This window comes from Bombina bombina, chromosome 1 (genome assembly GCF_027579735.1).
Source record: "Bombina bombina isolate aBomBom1 chromosome 1, aBomBom1.pri, whole genome shotgun sequence".
Classification (NCBI taxonomy): Eukaryota; Metazoa; Chordata; class Amphibia; order Anura; family Bombinatoridae; genus Bombina; species Bombina bombina.
Genome location: NC_069499.1, coordinates 1,577,938,164 through 1,577,957,329, shown reverse-complemented (window position 1 = coordinate 1,577,957,329; position 19,166 = coordinate 1,577,938,164). Strand labels below are relative to the sequence as shown.

The 19,166-nt window shown below is 44.0% G+C and overlaps 1 protein-coding gene across 2 annotated transcripts in view; it reads left to right on the top strand.

The window, feature by feature from the left end:
* The window catches only part of LOC128656345 (protoheme IX farnesyltransferase, mitochondrial), a 387,658-nt gene that overhangs the window by 207,627 nt on the left and 160,865 nt on the right, over positions 1-19,166 (top strand). For both annotated transcript variants that reach the window (XM_053710209.1, XM_053710200.1), the window contains exon 5: positions 17,006-17,076. In XM_053710209.1, the coding sequence (XP_053566184.1) occupies positions 17,006-17,076 (71 nt within the window). The remainder of the gene's footprint in view (positions 1-17,005; positions 17,077-19,166) is intronic.

Below are 19,166 nucleotides of genomic sequence, written 5' to 3'. Positions count from 1 at the left end.
CTCCCAGAATTTTTACAAAGGTTCTGGGGGCTCTTCTGGCAGTTGCTGTGGCACCTTATCTAGACGACATTCTAGTTCAAGCGCCATCTTTTCATCTTGCAAAATATCATACCATACCGAGATGTTATTTTCAGAAAATCCAAATTTCATGTTTCTTGCCTGTCTCTCCAGTCTGCTATTCGTCCATCTGTGGCTCAATGCATGGAGGTGATTGGACTGATGGTTGCCTCTATGGACATCATTCCTTTTGCTCGGTTCCATCTGAGACCTCAGCAACTCTGCATGCTCAAACAATGGAATGGGGACCACTCGGATCTCTTGCAGAAGATAAATTTGGATTCCCCACCAAGAGTCTCTCTCTCGTGGTGGATTTCACAGGACCACCTGTCTCGAGGCACATGCTTCCTGCGGCCTTCCTGGGTGATTGTGACCATGGACGCCCGCCTGTTAGGCTGGGGAGCAGTGTGGACTCAAGAGGAGTCGTCTCTTCCAATAAACATCTTGGAGTTGATATAAATTTTCTATGCTTTAATAGCTTGGCCTCAACTAGCTTTGGTCAGATTTATCAGATTTCAGTCGGACAACATCACTTTGGTTACCTACATCAATCACCAGGGAGGAGCTTGGAATTCCTTGGCAATGAAGGAGGTGACTCACATTCATCAGTGGGTGTAGTCTCACGATTGCCATTTCTCTGACATCCACATACCAGGGGTGGACAACTGAGCAGGCAGACTTTTCATCCCGGAGAGTGGGGTCTCCAGAGGTTTTCACAATGATAACTCTCAGGTGGGGGATTCCGGAGTTGGATCTGATTGCGTCTCGTCAAAACGCAGAGCTTCCAAAGTACGGTTCAAGGTCAAGAGATACTCAAGCCGTTCTGGTAGATGCTCTAGTGGTACCTTGGAGCTTCAATCTAGCATACCCATTTTCTCAGTTTGCTTTGCTTCCACAAGTAATTGCTTGCATCAAACAGGAGAGCTTCTGTGATTCTAATAGCTCCTGCATGGCCTTGCAGAATCTGGTTTGTGGATCTGGAGACAATGTCATCTCTTCCGCCGTGGAGGTTACCTTTCAGGAATCCAAATCTGGTTTCTCTGAAGCTAACTGCATACAGATTGAACGTCTAAGTTTGGCTAGACATGGCTTCTCTGAGAAAGTCATAGATACTATGCTTCAGGCTCGTAAACCGGTTACTCGCAGAATTTACCATAGGGTATGGTGTAAATACATTAATTGGTGTGATTCAAAGGGTTTTTCTTGGAACAAATTAAGGGTTCCTCGAATTTTGGCTTTTCTTCTGGAGGGCCTGGAGAAGGGTTTGTCAGTCAGTACTTTGAAGGGTAAGATTTCTGCACTGTCTATTCTTCTGCATAAACGTTTGGCAGTCCTGCCAGATGTTCAGTCTTTTGTTCAGGCCTTGGTCAGAATCAGGCCTGTGTTTAAATCTGTTGCTCCCCCTTGGAGCCTTAACCTTGTTCTTAGAGTTTTACAGCAGGCTCCGTTTGAGCAAATGCAATCTGTTAATATTAATTTACTATCTTGGAAGGTTTTGTTTCTTATTGCTATTTCTTCTGCTCGCAGGGTTTCCTGAACTTTCGGCTCTGCAGTGTGATTCCCCTTACCTTATTTTTCATGCTGATAAGGTGGTCCTTTGTACTAAGCTGGGGTTTGTCCCTAAGGTAGTGTCAGATCGCAATATTAATCAGGAAATGGTTGTTCTTTCTTTTTGTCCTAATTCTTCTTCCCTGAAGGAATGTCTTTTGCATAACTTGGATGTTGTGCATGCTCTTAAATTTTATCTTCAAGCAACTAAAGATTTTCGGGAGACTTCTGCCCTGTTTGTTGTTTTCTCTGGTAAGCGTAGGGGTCAGAAGGCCACTTCTACCACTCTTTCTCTCTGAGAAGTATTATCTGTTTAGCTTATGAGACTGCTGGACAGCAGCCTCCTGAGAGAATTACGGCTTATTCCACTAGATCTGTTTCTTCTTTATGGGCTTTAAAAAATGAGCAAATTTGCAAGGCATCTACATGGTACTCTATACATACCTTTTCCAAATTCTACTAATTTGATACTTTTGCCTCAGCTGAGGCTTCTTTTGTGAGAAAAGTTCTTCAAGCGGTGGTGCCTTCAGTTTAGGACCGCCTGTCTTGTTCTCCCTACCTATTCAATCTGTGTCCTCTAGCTTGGGTATTGGTTCCCACTAGTAATTAGAATGTTTTGTGGACTCTCCATGCCATAGGAAAGAAAACAAAATTTATGCTTAACTGATACATTTCTTTCTTTCCGGTCATGGAGAGTCCACGACCCACCCTTATTATATTTAAGATGGGAGGTTTTTTTTTCCAAACCTCTATTCCCTTGTGTTATCTTCTTTTTCCATTTCCCTTCGGCCTAATGACTGGGGGTTATGGGTATGGGAATACTCTTTGCCTCCTCCTGCTGATCAGGAGTGAATATCCCACTAGTAATTAGAATGTTTTAAATAAATTTATCAGGTAAGCATAAATGTTGTTTTTCTCAGAAAGTCACTAAGGGACATATGTGTAGCAGGGTTAGCCTTGATAAGTCAGCTGGTACATTTTAAGTTCTGAGAATTTGAAATTACTCTGTTTTCTGGGCTAAATTACATAAAAATGGGTGCAAAATAAGTAATAAAAGTATATAGCAAAATTAAGCCCTGGCACCTTGTTTTAGAGTCCCCAAGACCCACTTCCCCCTGCTAGCTTCCACCAGCTGCAACTAAATTTTAGCATGGCGCAGCTGGATACTTTCTAGGCCTTTGAGCTGTGAAATACGAATCAAACTTATCTAGGGTTATTCTATATGTATATGTAACTAAAGGTGCAGGAAACCCTCTTTTTTTTTTTTTGAGATTTGGATTAAACACAATTTTAATCAACTTTCCCATTTACTTCTCTTATCAAATTTATTTAATTCTCTTGTTATCCTTTTGCTGAAGGAACAGCATTGCACTACTGGCAGCTAGCTGAACACATCTAGTTAGCCAATCACAAGAGACAAATGTGTGCAGCACCCACTAGTTTAGGATAGGTGCGTATTATTTTTCAACAAGGAATGCTAACAGAAAAAAGCTCATTTGAAAATAGAAGTGAATTTAAAAGTGTCTTAAAATGATCATGCACGATTAATTTTGACTTCCCTGTCCCTTTTAATATATGCAGTGTGTGTATCGGTATATAAATATTTTTGTTTGTGTATGTATATGTGTGTATATATATATATATATATATATATATATATATATATATATTTATTGTTATTGTTATTATTTTTATTATTATTAATTATTATTATTAATTTTCAAAGGGATGGCCAGAATTAATTTATGTGCTGGCTCCTAGATTTTGAACAAATTTGTCAAGCCCTGCCTTAGAAGAAGTTTGAAGAACTTACATAAAATATCCTTAGGGCCATATTTAACAAAGTATGGCAGACAAGGGCGTACATCTTCGCCCCCTGTCCGCCCGGCTTTGTGTCTAGTGGGCAGCAATATGCTGCATGCATTTATCATTCCACACTATGGTTAGTGTGCAACGCCACTCCCTACTCGCCCGCAGCCGATCTCCCTGGTCAGAAAAGTCTGGAGTAATTGTGATACATCACATAATAGGTGGCAAAGTGGGTTAAAGGGACATTAAACACATTTTTTTTGTTTAATGATTCAGATAGAGCAGCAATTTTAAGCAACTTTCTAATTTACACTAATTATCGCCTAGATTTAGAGTTCTGCGTTAGCTGTCCAAACCAGCGTTAAGGGGTCCTAACGCTGGTTTTGGCCGCCTGCTGGTATTTAGAGTCAGTCAGGAAAGGGTCTAACGCTCACTTTCCAGCCGCGACTTTTCCATACCGCAGATCCCCTTACGTCAATTGCGTATCCTATCTTTTCAATGGGATCTTTCTAACTCCGGTATTTAGAGTCTTGGCTGAAGTGAGCGTTAGAACTCTAACGACAAAACTCCAGCCGCAGAAAAAAGTCAGTAGTTAAGAGCTTTCTGGGCTAACGCCGGTTTATAAACCTCTTAACTACTGTGCTCTAAAGTACACTAACACCCATAAACTACCTATGTACCCCTAAACCGAGGTCCCCCCACATCGCCGCCACTCAAATAAAAAATTTTAACCACTAATCTGCCGACCGCACACCGCCGCAACCTACATTATCCCTATGTACCCCTAATCTGCTGCCCCTAACATCGCCGACACCTACATGATATTTATTAACCCCTAATCTACCCCCCCAACGTCGCCGCTACCGAACTACACTTATTAACCCCTAATCTGCCGACCGGACCTCGCCGCCACTATAATAAATGTATTAACCCCTAAACCGCCTCACTCCCGCCTCAAAAACCCTATAATAAATAGTATTAACCCATAATCTGCCCTTCCTAACATCGCCGACACCTAACTTCAAGTATTAACCCCTAATCTGCCGACCGGACCTCGCCGCTACTCTAATAAATGTATTAACCCCTAAAGCTAAGTCTAACCCTAACACTAACACCCCCTAACTTAAATTTAATTTAAATCTAACGAAATAAAATAAATCTTATTAAATAAATGAATCCTATTTAAAGCTAAATACTTACCTGTAAAATAAACCCTAATATAGCTACAATATAACGAATAATTATATTGTAGCTATTTTAGCATTTATATTTATTTTACAGGCTACTTTGTATTTATTTTAACTAGGTACAATAGCTATTAAATAGTTAATAACTATTTAATAGCTACCTAGTTAAAATAATTACAAAATTACCTGTAAAATAAATCCTAACCTAAGTTACAATTAAACCTAACACTACACTATCAATAAATTAATTAACTAAACTATCTACAATTAAATCAACTAAACTAAATTACAAAAAAAACAAACACTAAATTACAAAAAATAAAAAAAAAAACAAGAATTTTAAACTAATTACACCTACTCTAAGCCCCCTAAAAAAATAACAAAGCCCCCCAAAATAATAAAATGCCCTACCCTATTCTAAAATAAAAAGTTAACAGCTCTTTTACCTTACCAGCCCTTAAAAGGGCCTTTTGCGGGGCATGCCCCAAAGAAAACAGCTCTTTTGCATTTAAAAAAAAACATACAATACCCCCCCAACATTACAACCCACCACCCACATTCCCCTAATCTAACCCAAACACCCCTTAAAAAAACCTAACACTAAGCCCCTGAAGATCTCCCTACCTTATCTTCACCACGCCGGGTATCACTGATCCGTCCAGAAGAGGGTCCGAAGTCTTCATCCTATCCGGCAAGAAGAGGTCCAGAAGAGGGTCCGAAGTCTTCATCCTATCCGGCAAGAAGAGGACATCCGGACCGGTAGACATGTTCATCCAGGCGTCGTCTTCTATCTTCATCCATCCGGCGCAGAGCGGGACCATCTTGAAGCAGCCGACGTGGATCTATCCTCTTCTTCCGGCGACTCCCGACGAATGAAGGTTCCTTTAAGTGACGTCATCCAAGATGGCGTCCCTCGAATTCCGATTGGCTGATAGGATTCTATCAGCCAATCGGAATTAAGGTAGGAAAAATCTGATTGGCTGATTGAATCAGCCAATCAGATCGGAACAGCAAATAGAATGCAAGCTCAATCTGATTGGCTGACCAATTGGCTGAGCCACCAATAAGCAAGCACTATCTAGGTTGCTGAACCTAAAATGGGCCGCTCCTAAGCTTTACATTCCTGCTTTTTAAATAAAGATAGCAAGCAAATGGGGGAAAAAAATGTGCTAACCATAAATTAGAAAGTTGCTTAAAATTGCATGCTCCTAAGGGTGGGCTATGCATTAAACCATGAGTGCTGCTATGGGTGGGCTATGCCTTAAACCGTGAGTGCTGCTATGGGTGGGCTATGCCTTAAACCGTGAGTGCTGCTAAGGGTGGGCTATGCCTTAAACCGTGAGTGCTGCTATGGGGGGGCTATGCCTTAAACCGTGAGTGGTGCTAAGGGTGGGCTATACATTAAACCGTGAGTGGTGCTAAGGGTGGGCTATGCATTTAACTGTGAGTGCTGCTATGGGTGGGCTATGCATTAAACCGTGAGTGGTGCTAAGGGTGGGCTATGCATTAAACCGTGAGTGGTGCTAAGGGTGGGGCTATGCATTAAACCGTGAGTGGTGCTAAGGGTGGGCTATGCATTAAACCGTGAGTGGTGCTAAGGGTGGGCTATGCATTAAACCGTGAGTGGTGCTAAGGGTGGGCTATGCATTAAACAGTGAGTGGTGCTATGGGTGGGCTATGCATTAAACCGTGAGTGCAGCTAAGGGTGGGCTATGCATTAAACCGTGAGTGCTCCTAAGGGTGGGCTATGCATTAAACCGTGAGTGCTCCTAAGGGTGGGCTATGCATTAAACTGTGAGTGCTCCTAAGGGTGGGCTGTGCATTAAACCGTGAGTGGTGCTAAGGGTGGGCTGTGCATTAAACCGTGACTGCTGCTATGGGTGGGCTGTGCATTAAACACTGAGTGCTGCTATGGGTGGGCTGTGCATTAAACACTGAGTGCTGCTATGGGTGGGCTGTGCATTAAACACTGAGTGCTGCTATGGGTGGGCTGTGCATTAAACACTGAGTGCTGCTATGGGTGGGCTGTGCATTAAACACTGAGTGCTGCTATGGGTGGGCTATGCATTAAACACTGAGTGGTGCTAAGGGTGGGCTATGCATTAAACTGTGAGTGGTGCTAAGGGTGGGCTATGCATTAAACTGTGAGTGGTGCTAAGGGTGGGCTATGCATTAAACTGTGAGTGGTGCTACGGGTGGGCTATGCATTAAACTGTGAGTGGTGCTACGGGTGGGCTATGCATTAAACTGTGAGTGGTGCTAAGGGTGGGCTATGCATTAAACTGTGAGTGGTGCTACGGGTGGGCTATGCATTAAACTGTGAGTGGTGCTACGGGTGGGCTATGCATTAAACTGTGAGTGGTGCTACGGGTGGGCTATGCATTAAACCGTGAGTGGTGCTACGGGTAGGCTATGCATTTAACCGTGAGTGCTGCTATGGTTGGGCTATGCATTTAACCGTGAGTGCTGCTATGGGTGGGCTATGCATTAAACACTGAGTGGTGCTAAGGGTGGGCTATGCATTAAACACTGAGTGGTGCTATGGGTGGGCTATGCATCAAGCACTGAGTGGTGCTATGGGTGGGCTATGCATTTAACTGTGAGTGCTGCTATGAGTGGGCTGTGCATTAAACCGTGAGTGCTGCTATGGGTGGGCTGTGCATTAAACCGTGAGTGCTGCTATGGGTGGGCTATGCATTTAACCGTGAGTGCTGCTATGGGTGGGCTATGCATTTAACCGTGAGTGCTGCTATGGGTGGGCTATGCATTTAACTGTGAGTGCGATCAGACACTGATTGAAAGGTTTCTATATGAAAGATGTTATGTAAAAATATTGCACATTTGCAAACAGTTGTTTTTCATTATTTGTTTGACTAATGAACGTTGAAATATTTTGTCTGAAATCCATTAACGGAACAAAATGATTGAACAAATATAACATTTGTTAATTTATTGGTTAATGCAATTCTCTATTGGATAGCTTAATAAATTTACACATATTCATTCATATGGGTATCTCTGTAAAATATGTCTACCCTTTTATTTGTTTGTCAAAGAAAAAAATCATTTTTGCACAAAGTTTAATTGAAACTAATAGAGAAGTATACCTCTTACTAATTCTGATTTGCTTTCAGGTGCTTCCTTCTAATGCTCATTGGCTGATTGGCATTTTCTTATAATTCTCATTGGCTGATAGCTGGTGCTTCTTCAGCATTAGTAACAAATGATGACAGTACACAACAGATACTGGCATTCTAGTTTCAATTTTAAGTGATGGTAAAGTCTCCCCTTTAATAAAATCAGATGTGGAATCTTAGTGATATTTTAGATAGCGTTTAATTCATCCGTTGTAATGAAGATGCACATAACTTACTTTTTAATATAGATATGAAATTCAAATTCCATGTGCTCCGCCGGGTACTTCAAAAGTCCATTTTTCTGTGAGCAAACTTTTTCAATCGTTTTCCAATCAGAGCTCTAGCCTTTAGGCACTTTTGTTGTAGCTAGAGTGCTGATAGGACAACAATTCAAACCTTTAGCCCACAGAAAAAAATAACTTTTGAAGTATGTGATGGAGCATGGGGTATTTGAATTTCATATCTATATTAAAAAGTAAGTTACAGCCCATCTTCGTTACATTTGATTAATTAAACTCCATCTAAAATATCATTAACATTCTGGATCTGATTTTAAAAAGGGGAGTTTGCCATCACTTTAAACAACTTTTACTTATTTAATTCTTATTTATGACATATTTATTTAGTCAGTGAATATGATAGAATGATGGAACATTTTTGAATACAGTGTCCCTTTGAATTAATATTATTGCAATATAGACATGTGTAAAACTTTTGGGATTTGCTTCATTAATGAATCTCAAATTGGCTAGGGTTTGTGGCATTTGTTTCATTCCAGCACTGGATTTATTAGAGTAACTGTGTGTGTTGCAGTTTTTTCTAATAAATCTGATTCTGTAACGAACCAAATGCCACAAACTGCAGATGTTTGTTGGGATTTGATTCACTTACGCAATAGTGAAGTTAGCACGTCTAGTTCAATGTTGAAAAAAAAGAAAATTCTCTATTTGAATCTGCACTATTCTTAAAGCGACAGTCAAGTCAAAATTAAACTTGTCTTCATAAATGGAAAGAGTCCACAGCTGCATTAATTACTTTTGTGAAATAAGAACGTGGCCACCAGGAGGAGGCAAAGACACCCCAGCCAAAGGCTTAAATACTCATCCCCCAGTCATTCTTTGCCTTTCGTCCCAGGAGGTTGGCAGAGAAGTGTCACAAGTTTGTTTTAGTCTCTTATGGAGGGTAGTACTCTTCGACATGGGACGGGAGTTTTAAGAAATCCTGTCAGTCTCAGTGAGGGCATGGATGAAAGCTAGAGTTCGGAGATACAGGAAGAGTCTTCCTGCGAAACCCTCCCGACTCATTTTAACAACTCCACGTGCAATCATAGTTGATTCGCTGCCTGCTTTCTTCTCTCAAGTCCATGGCGGAGGCGAGGCTACAATCCGTCACACTTAAAGGGCCGTGTTCCTGTTTTACGGCAAGATCGTTTCATTTTACTTCTTCATGAATCTACGGTAACTCATTTGTTCCTGCAAACTCAGATGAAAAATACAGGGTCTCGGTGGGACTCCTTTTAGTATCTTGGTAGCAAGGGGATTATTGAACAGGGGGGTTTATAATCATGTTTATGTGATTCAATTTGCTTATGTGTAGTGTTAACTGGGCTCGTGGCTTTTGGAACAGAACGACTTTTTGAAGTGACACGACCTTCTGGTCGGGCACGCTTTTTTTGGACTGTACGGTTCACCTTGTGACCAGGCGTGTTTATGTTCTGGTCTCCCATTTCCGCATTCCTGACTGTGTGGCGACGGAGAATTCTAGTCCACTGGCGTTTGGTTCATAGGAGGTGGTGAGTGCCCCAACCATTGTGGGTGTCAGGTGCCGTTTAAATTATATTTAGTCCATTTTTTTTGTTTCCTTTATCCAGTTATGGAGGATGCTGATGTTGAGATTGTTCAACTTTCTGATTCAGATTCTTCGTCCTGTGAAGAATGTGAATTGGCTCCATTAACTCAGGTCAGTCATTTATGTTCTTTAGGCTGTTCTAGAGCACCTTGTTCCTCGGGCTCGGGGATTCAAGGGACTGCTGAGCCATCCGCCTTGGGGAGTCCTGTCCTCCGGGAGGTGAGTTCCCTACCGCTCCCTACTACTTCACATGCGGGTAATACAGGTTATGTTTTTTCCTCCTCGGAGGGTGGATTGTTCCCCCCGGAGGTTGTGTCGCGTTTTCCCTTTTACATGCGCGTCTTTAGGGCTTGTCTTGTGCCAGACGATACGGTTCCCTTGGGACAGCCAACTAACGTGATCTAATGGTGGGCTTTCCTGCCTAGCAAACGGAAGGTTTGCGGTTGCTTAGCTGTCACTTTTGTGCCTAGTATGTGTTCTAGCATGATGTTGTTTTAAGGAGTTCTTCCATGTTGGTCAGTGACATGGCCTTGTGTCCTCTAGGTTCTTCCTACGACTTCCTGTCTTATGGGCAGGTGTTTATCGATGCGCTCCTCTTCAGGGGGCTCGGTGTCCTCCTTTCGGAGGTGTGGTTCCTTTTTTAGGGGCCTCTCCTGTGTTCGGGAGAATGGAGCAGATGTTTTATCTGGTTTGGGCATTGGTCTGCTCATTGAGTTGTTCCTTTCCCTCTGGGGAGCTGCTGGCTCTGCATTGAGACTTAGTCGGGTGGCTTTGCTAGATCCCTTGGGTCTATCGCCTGCTCGGTTGTCTTTAGAGTGAAGTGGCTGTATCCATTCTTCCGCCCTTTTGGGGGCCGGTCTCGGGGGTTCCTTTTGGTTCCCTTGCTTTCAGATCTGCCGCTGCTTGGGCTGGTCCGGCTAGGTGTAGGATCTGAGATCTGTTGTTCATCCTCAGGTCTTGGGGGGTGACTGTGGAACTTTTTTTTATATCTTTTGTGATCTGTGAGTAGGCTTGGCTTGGATTGCCTGGAGAGTGTCCTCTGTCTTGGAGGTTGGGCAATCTATTTTGTTCGGCCGCTTCTTCCTTACGAATAGGGTTTTCTCCCTGTCTTCCTACGGATGGCAGCGTGTTACTGGACTCAGATGTTTATTCTGAGTTTGCTACTTGTAATTTTCTGTTTTTTGCTCAGTCTCTGAGTTCTGACCCTTTGAGGACTTTGTCTTCAGCTGTCTTTTTTGGTGCTGTTGCACAATGTTTGGGAGATGTTTCTTCTCCTTGATGATGCCCGGTTGCTCCTTGTGGGTTGGGCGTCGTCTCCCCTTGTTCTCGGGATCCATTTGGGTCTCTGTGGACTTGCTTTCCTTTTTGGATTTTGCTGTACCTTTGGGTATCCCTTTGGCTTACCCTTGTCCTCTTCCTTTTGGGGATTTTGGTACTGTACTAGTAAGGGTTGTGTAGGGACCAACTGTTGGGCGACAGTTCTCCTGGAGGAGTGTTGGCTCAGTGAGTCTGCTTGCGGTCTCTAGTTAGGCTTTCGGACTATCTGCGGGTCAGTGTCCTTGGGGCCTTTTCCTTCTAGTTTTTTTGCCCGGCTCCGACGAAGCGGGGTTTGTTTGGGTTGTGGTTTTTTTCTGGCCTGGTGCCCTCAGAATGGGCCGCCTACTTCTGTGTCCTCTATAGCTTGGATATTGTTTTCCCAAAAGTAATGAATGCAGCTGTGGACTCTTTCCATTTAGTAACTTAAATTATGCTTACCTGATAATTTTCTTTTCTTCAGATGGAAAGAGTCCACAGCTCCCCACCCGTACTTTTTCTGTGGGGCGTCTTTACTTTTTATTCTTCTGGCACCTTTTCACCCTGGTATTTCTTCTTCTGTTCCTTGTTCCTCGGCAGAATGACTGGGGGATGAGGGAAGTGTGAGGAGTATTTAAGCCTTTGGCTGGGGTGTCTTTGCCTCCTCCTGGTGGCCAGGTTCTTATTTCCCAAAATTAATGAATGCAGCTGTGGACTCTTTCCGTCTGAAGAAAAAATTATCAGGTAAGCATAATTTATGTTTTCATGATTCAGATAGGGCATGCAGTTTTAAACAACTTTCCAATTTACTTTTATCATCAAATTTGCTTTGTTCTTTTGGTATTCTTTGTTGAAAGCTAAACCTAGATAGGCTCTTATGCTAATTTTAAAGCCCTTTAATGCTTCCTCTTATCTTATTTTGACAGTTTTGTTACAACTAGACAGTGCTAGATCATGTGTACCATATTGACTCCCGACTCCAGTCAGCACTGATTGGCTTAAATGCATTTCTGCCAAAAGAACCAAAATAAGGGGGCAGTCTGCAGAGGCTTAGGTACAAGGTAATCAGAGGTAAAAAATATATTAATATAACCGTGTTGGTTATGCAAAACTGGGGAATGGGTAATAAAGTGATTATCTATCTTTTAAACTATAACAATTGTCAAGTAGAATGTCCCTTTAAGGATTTTGAATAATGATAATAACAGTATCCTATTAATGTCAGCGTTTCAATATTACACTCAAATGCTTGTGGCTTCGGCCTTCTGCTGCCCAGAATAAAAATGAACAGAATCACACTTGTGGTGTTAGTGGACTGGATAGTTTTGAGCGCAGACTCTATGGCGTCTTACAATGATTTGCTTAGGTGTCCGGCGCACACTTTTGTTGTTAGACCGTGTGCTGATTACAGACACTTTGTACTTACTTTGTGTTTTCAGACTCTCAGATTAAAGGAGGTTCCCAGGCAGGTGTGATCTGACGGGATGTGTGGATTAGGAAGCTTTGAAGTGGGTAGGAAGTAAAGTTATCTCTTTGTGTATCGGTTGCCACACAAGCACCTTTACTGTGTGTATACAATTCAGTCTCCTCATGTAAATATATTTTGATGGAGGTAATTATTAATTGTTCAAATAGGTTTGATGCACGGAAAGAGCCATCATTTTGTCTAAATCTTTTGACTCTGATCTCTTTTAGATCCTTTCTTTCTTTTGTGTTTTATAGATATTTCAATTTAAAGGACTGGGCTGTTTAAAGAGTGTCTGATCTCACCTGTGTACTAGAGACTGATATATCATTTAGAAAAAAACATTTCCTGTAAAACTTACCATTAACGTCTCTTGGAAGTTCTGTAGTTAAATGATGTTGTGAGGTTTTCTAAAGGAGTAGAATATATGTATCTAATTGATATATTAATGTTTTTAGGCAGTAGATATATATCTCCATGTGCTCCCTACATTATGACTATGATCCTTATCTCTCCCTGAACCCTGACATGTCTAGCAGTGAGCCCCTATCTCTCCCTGAACCCTGACATGTCTAGCAGTGAGCCCCAATCTCTCCCTGAACCCTGACATGTCTAGCAGTGAGCCCCAATCTCTCCCTGAACCCTGACATGTCTAGCAGTGAGCCCCAATCTCTCCCTGAACCCTGACATGTCTAGCAGTGAGCCCCAATCTCTCCCTGAACCCTGACATGTCTAGCAGTGAGCCCCAATCTCTCCCTGAACCCTGACATGTCTAGCAGTGAGCCCCTATCTCTCCCTGAACCCTGACATGTCTAGCAGTGAGCCCCAATCTCTCCCTGAACCCTGACATGTCTAGCAGTGAGCCCCAATCTCTCCCTAAGATCTGACATGTCTAGCAGTGAGCCCCTATCTCTCCCTGAACCCTGACATGTCTAGCAGTGAGCCCCAATCTCTCCCTGAACCCTGACATGTCTAGCAGTGAGCCCCAATCTCTCCCTGAACCCTGACATGTCTAGCAGTGAGCCCAAATCTCTCCCTGAACCCTGACATGTCTAGCAGTGAGCCCCAATCTCTCCCTGGACCCTGACAGTCTAGCAGTGAGCCCCAATCTCTCCCTGAACCCTGACAAACCTAGCATTGCGCTCAAATCTCTACTGGTGCCCTGACATGTCTAGCATTGTGCTCCAATCTCTCCCTAAACCCTGACAGTCTAGCAGTGAGCCCCAATCTCTCCCTGAACCCTGACAGTCTAGCAGTGAGCCCCAATCTCTCCCTGAACCCTGAAGAGCCTAGCATTGCGCTCCAATCTCTCCCTGAACCCTGACAGTCTAGCAGTGAGCCCCAATCTCTCCCTGAACCCTGACAGTCTAGCAGTGAGCCCCAATCTCTCCCTGAACCCTGACAGTCTAGCAGTGAGCCCCAATCTCTTCCCTGTGCCCTGACATGTTTAGCAGTGTGCCCTAATCTCTCTCTGAGCCCTGAGATATCTAACAGTGAGATTTCTCCCTGAGCCCTGACATGTTTAGCACTGCTACCAATTTCTTCCTGAGCCCTAGCATGTTTAGCACTGCTACCAATTTCTTCCTGAGCCCTAGCATGTTTAGCACTCCTACCAATTTTTACTTGAGCCCTGACATGTTTAGCACTGCTACCAATTTCTCTCTGAGCCCTGACATGTTTAGCACTGCTACCAATTTCTCTCTGAGCCCTGACATGTTTAGCACTGCTACCAATTTCTTCCTGAGCCCTGACATGTTTAGCACTGCTGCCAATTTCTTCCTGAGCCCTGACATGTTTAGCACTGCTACCAATTTCTCCCTGAGCCCTGACATGTTTAGCACTGCTACCAATTTCTTCCTGAGCCCTGACATGTTTAGAACTGCTACCAATTTCTTCCTGAGCCCTGACATGTTTAGAAGTGCACCCCAATCTCTTCCCTGTGCCCTGAGATGTTTAGCAGTGTGCCCCAATCTGTCTCTGAGCCCTGAGATATCTAACGGTGCCACAGATTTCTCCCTGAACCCTGACATGTTTAGCAGTGCTCCCCAATCTCTTCCTGTGCCCTCTCCATGTTTAGCAGTGTGCTCCAATTTCTCCATGAGCCCTGACATGTCTAGCAGTGCCCCCCAATCTCTCCCTAAACTCTGACATATCTAGCGGTGTGCTCCAATCTCTACTGGTGCCCTCACATGTCTAGCAGAGCCACCAATTTATCCCTGAGTCCTGACATGTCTTGCAGTGCGTCACAATTACTCTTTGAGCCCTGACATGTCTTGCAGTGTGCCTCACTTTCTGCCTGTGCCCTGACATGTCTAGTCATGCTCTCCAATATCTCCCTGTCCCTTTAAATGTATAGCAGTGCACCCCAATTTCTCCCTAAGCTCTGACATGTCTAGCAGTGAGCCCCAATCTCTCCCTGAACCTTGACATGTCTAGCAGTGAACCCCAATTTCTCCCTGAACCCTGACATGTCTAGCAGTGCGCCATAATCTCTCCCTAAGATCTGACATGTCTAGCAATGTGCTCCGATCTCTCCCTGAACGCTGACATGTCTAGCAGTGAGCCCCAATCTCTCCCTGAATGCTGTCATGTTAAGCAGTGTGCCACCAATTTCTCCCTGACATGTTTAGCAGTGCGCCCCAATCTCTCCCTGAACCCTTATATGTTTAGCAATGCCACCAATTTCTCTCAGAGCCCTGACATGTCTAGCAGTGCCACCGCTTTCTCCCTGAGCCCTGACATGTTTAGCAGTTGCGCCCCAATCTCTCCCTGAGCCCTGACATGTTTAGCAGTGTGCTATAATCTCTCCCTGTGCCCTGACATGTCTAGCAGTGTGCTCTAATTTCTCCGAGCCCTGACATGTTTAGCAGTCCGCTATACTTTCTCCCTGTGCCCTGACATGTTTAGCAGTGCGCTATACTCTCTCTCCCTGTGCCCTGACATGTTTAGCACTGATACCAATTTCTTCCTGAGCCCTGACATGTTTAGCAGTCCGCTATACTTTCTCCCTGTGCCCTGACATGTTTAGCAGTGCGCTATACTCTCTCTCCCTGTGCCCTGACATGTTTAGCACTGATACCAATTTCTTCCTGAGCCCTGACATGTTTAGCAGTCCGCTATACTTTCTCCCTGTGCCCTGACATGTTTAGCAGTGCACTATACTCTCTCTCCCTGTGCCCTGACATGTTTAGCACTGCTACCAATTTCTCTCTGAGCCCTGACATGTTTAGCACTGCTACCAATTTCTTCCTGAGCCCTGACATGTTTAGCACTGCTACCAATTTCTTCCTGAGCCCTGACATGTTTAGCACTGCTACCAATTTCTCTCTGAGCCCTGGCATGTTTAGCACTGCTACCAATTTCTCTCTGAGCCCTGACATGTTTAGCACTGCTACCAATTTCTCCCTGAGCCCTGACATGTTTAGCACTGCTACCAATTTCTCCCTGAGCCCTGACATGTTTAGCACTGCTACCAATTTCTCCCCGAGCCCTGACATATTTAGCACTGCTACCAATTTCTCCCCGAGCCCTGACATATTTAGCACTGCTACCAATTTCTCCCAGAGCCCTGACATGTTTAGCACTGCTACCAATTTCTCCCTGAGCCCTGACATGTTTAGCACTTATACCAATTTCTCTCTGAGCCCTGACATGTTTAGCACTGCTACCAATTTCTTACTGAGGCCTGACATGTTTAGAAGTGCACCCCAATCTCTTCCCTGTGCCCTGACATGTTTAGCAGTGTGCCCCAATCTCTCTCTGAGCCCTGAGATATCTAACGGTCCTGAACCCTGGCATGTTTAGCAGTGCACCCCAGTCTCTTCCCTGTGCCCTGACATGTTTAGCAGTGTGCCCCAATCTCTCCCTGTGCCCTGACATGTCTAGCAGTGTGCTCCAATTTCTCCATGAGCCCTGACATGTCTAGCAGTGCACCCCAATCTCTCCCTAAAATCTGACATATCTAGCAGTGTGCTCCAATCTCTACTGGTGCCCTCACATGTTTAGCAGAGCCACCAATTTCTCCCTGTGCCCTGACATGTCTAGCAGTGTGCCCCAATTTCTCCCTGTGCCCTGACATATCTAGCAGTGTGCCCCAATTTCTCCCTGTGCCCTGACATATCTAGCAGTGCTGCCAATCTCTACTGGTGTCCTGACATGTCTAGCAGTGCACCCCAATCTCCCCCTGTGCCCTGACATGTCTAGCAGTGCACCCCAATTTCTCCCTGTGCCCTGACATATCTAGCAGTGCTGCCAATCTCTACTGGTGTCCTGACATGTCTAGCAGTGCACCCCAATCTCTGCCTGTGCCCTGACATGTCTAGCAGTGCGCCCCAATCTCTCCCTGTGTCCTGACATGTCTAGCAGTGCACCCCAATCTCTCCCTGTGTCCTGACATATCTAGCAGTGCACCCCAATCTCTCCCTGTGCCCTGACATGTTTAGCAGTGCACCCCAATCTCTCCCTGTGCCCTGACATGTTTAGCAGTGCACCGCTATCTCTCCCTGTTCCCTGACATGTCTAGCAGAGTGCCCCAATCTCTCCATGTGCCCTGACATGTCTAGCAGAGTGCCACCATTTTTCCCTATACCTGACATATTTACCAGTGCTGCCAACCTCTGCCTCCCTCCTTTCTGATCCTATCCTATCTTTTCCACTTGCAGTTCTTTGAAGTCCCGTTTGACTCCAATATGAACAGGACAAAGAACCGGCCTCTGGTACGGGGACAGATCAGGTGAGTGATTTTTCTACTCCTCTGCCTGGCTGGGAAGTTGTGGGGTTTTTTTTGTCTTTTTTTTTGTTGGCTTTTTTTTTTTTTTTTTAGAGCAGAGACTCTGATGGTCTTGAACTAGAGAGTGGGAGGTAGACACAAATGCTTACCCTGATTGTATGATGATCTATGGATAATGTGAGCAGGAGATTGTTGTGTTCTGCTGTCATTTACACGTAGCACCCAGTAGTGTGTATTGTACTGTGATAGAGAACAGACCTATTGCCCCACACACAACTGCTAGTGTGACATATAGTCCTATTACCCCACACACAACTGCTAGTGTGACATATAGTCCTATTGCCCCACACACAACTGCTAGTGTGACATATAGCCCTATTGCCCCACACACAACTGCTAGTGTGACATATAGTCCTATTACCCCACACACAACTGCTAGTGTGACATATAGTCCTATTGCCCCACACACAACTGCTAGTGTGACATATAGTCCTATTGCCCCACACACAACTGCTAGTGTGACATATAGCCCTATTACCCCACACACAACTGCTAGTGTGACATATAGTCCTATTGCCCCACACACAACTGCTAGTGTGACATATAGCCCTATTGCCCCACACACAACTGCTAGTGTGACATATAGTCCTATTGCCCCACACACAACTGCTAGTGTGATATATAGCCCTATTACCCCACACACAACTGCTAGTGTGACATATAGTCCTATTGCCCCACACACAACTGCTAGTGTGACATATAGTAAAACCAGGAGGTCTTTTCTAGATATGGATCCCACTCTGTATAGTAGCACCAAATATATCACTCCACTAAGTATGGGTGTGGCAAACCTAGCCACTTCTGCACTATAATGTAAGAAAGGTTGTCTATATGCTGTATTGTGTGCTATGTAGATGTGACAGACCCTTCTGTCAGGACTGAAGGAGTTAACTGTGTTTAGCTTTAAGAAGCTAATTTTCTAAATACAAGTTGCTGGCTCCAGCCATAATTTAGTTAGTGATGAGAATTCCATTGTTTGATCACCTTCAGAGAGAAAACGCCTAAGTGATAAGAAGAGCCAAGAGTGTCTTGTGTTTAAAGTATTTAAGTAATGTAATTCTATTGTTTCATAAAAGGGCGTCTTCCCCTTTTATCTAATGTACAATATTCTTTCAACCCCCCCATCTGGGGGGGGGGGGGGGTCAGACCTGCATAAATACTAGGCATAGCCTTTTAATAAATGTCTTTCTGTTTTAAACCTGAAAACTGGCTGGGTCGTGAGTTATTGACTCCCAAACTGTGTTTCGTCCGGTTATTGGGAGTATTTTAATATTGCTCTCCGCTACAATGGGGATACGCAAATAATAGCACTAAGGTATGACCTGCCAGTGGAATGAATCGTTATTCATACACTGAGTGGACAGTCATTCGCCCTCACTTGTAGAGCATAAAGGCTTACACTTCTGCTCTCATCCTCTCCACTGGAGCAGGAATGTCTAAGTGTTAACCCAACAAACCACAGCTCATCTGAACTGAGCTTCTCTTTATTCCCCCACTGTTTAATTTATCATACCTGAACTCTCACTTGTAGTGGAATAAACATCACTTCTAGCAAGGTCGTCTGCCCTGAAGTCACACCTGATTTGCCGCCCTCCTTCACCAGTATTCTCCTTCACCAGTTTCCAAGCCCTCACCAAAAGATTACATCTATGTGAAATCTCTTTCCTTACTTAAGATTCAATAAAAAGCATTATCCAGCCTTGCACATTTTACTGCAAACTACTTTTTATCGGCCTTCACAACCCTCTTTGTACCCTCTCCTATCTGCCATAATTTATTACTTTCATACAGAGTCATCTAACTCAAACATCAGCCATTCCGTGAGTACTCACAATGGCTCCCTTCAAAGTGCGATACCTATGTACTTACATCAGACCATAAGCTGTATCTACTCTATAGAGCTCTTTATCTCACTCTGCCTATGTGCTTACATCAGACCATAAGCTGTATCTACTCTATAGAGCTCTTTATCTCACTCTGCCTATGTGCTTACATCAGACCATAAGCTGTATCTACTCTATAGAGCGCTTTAT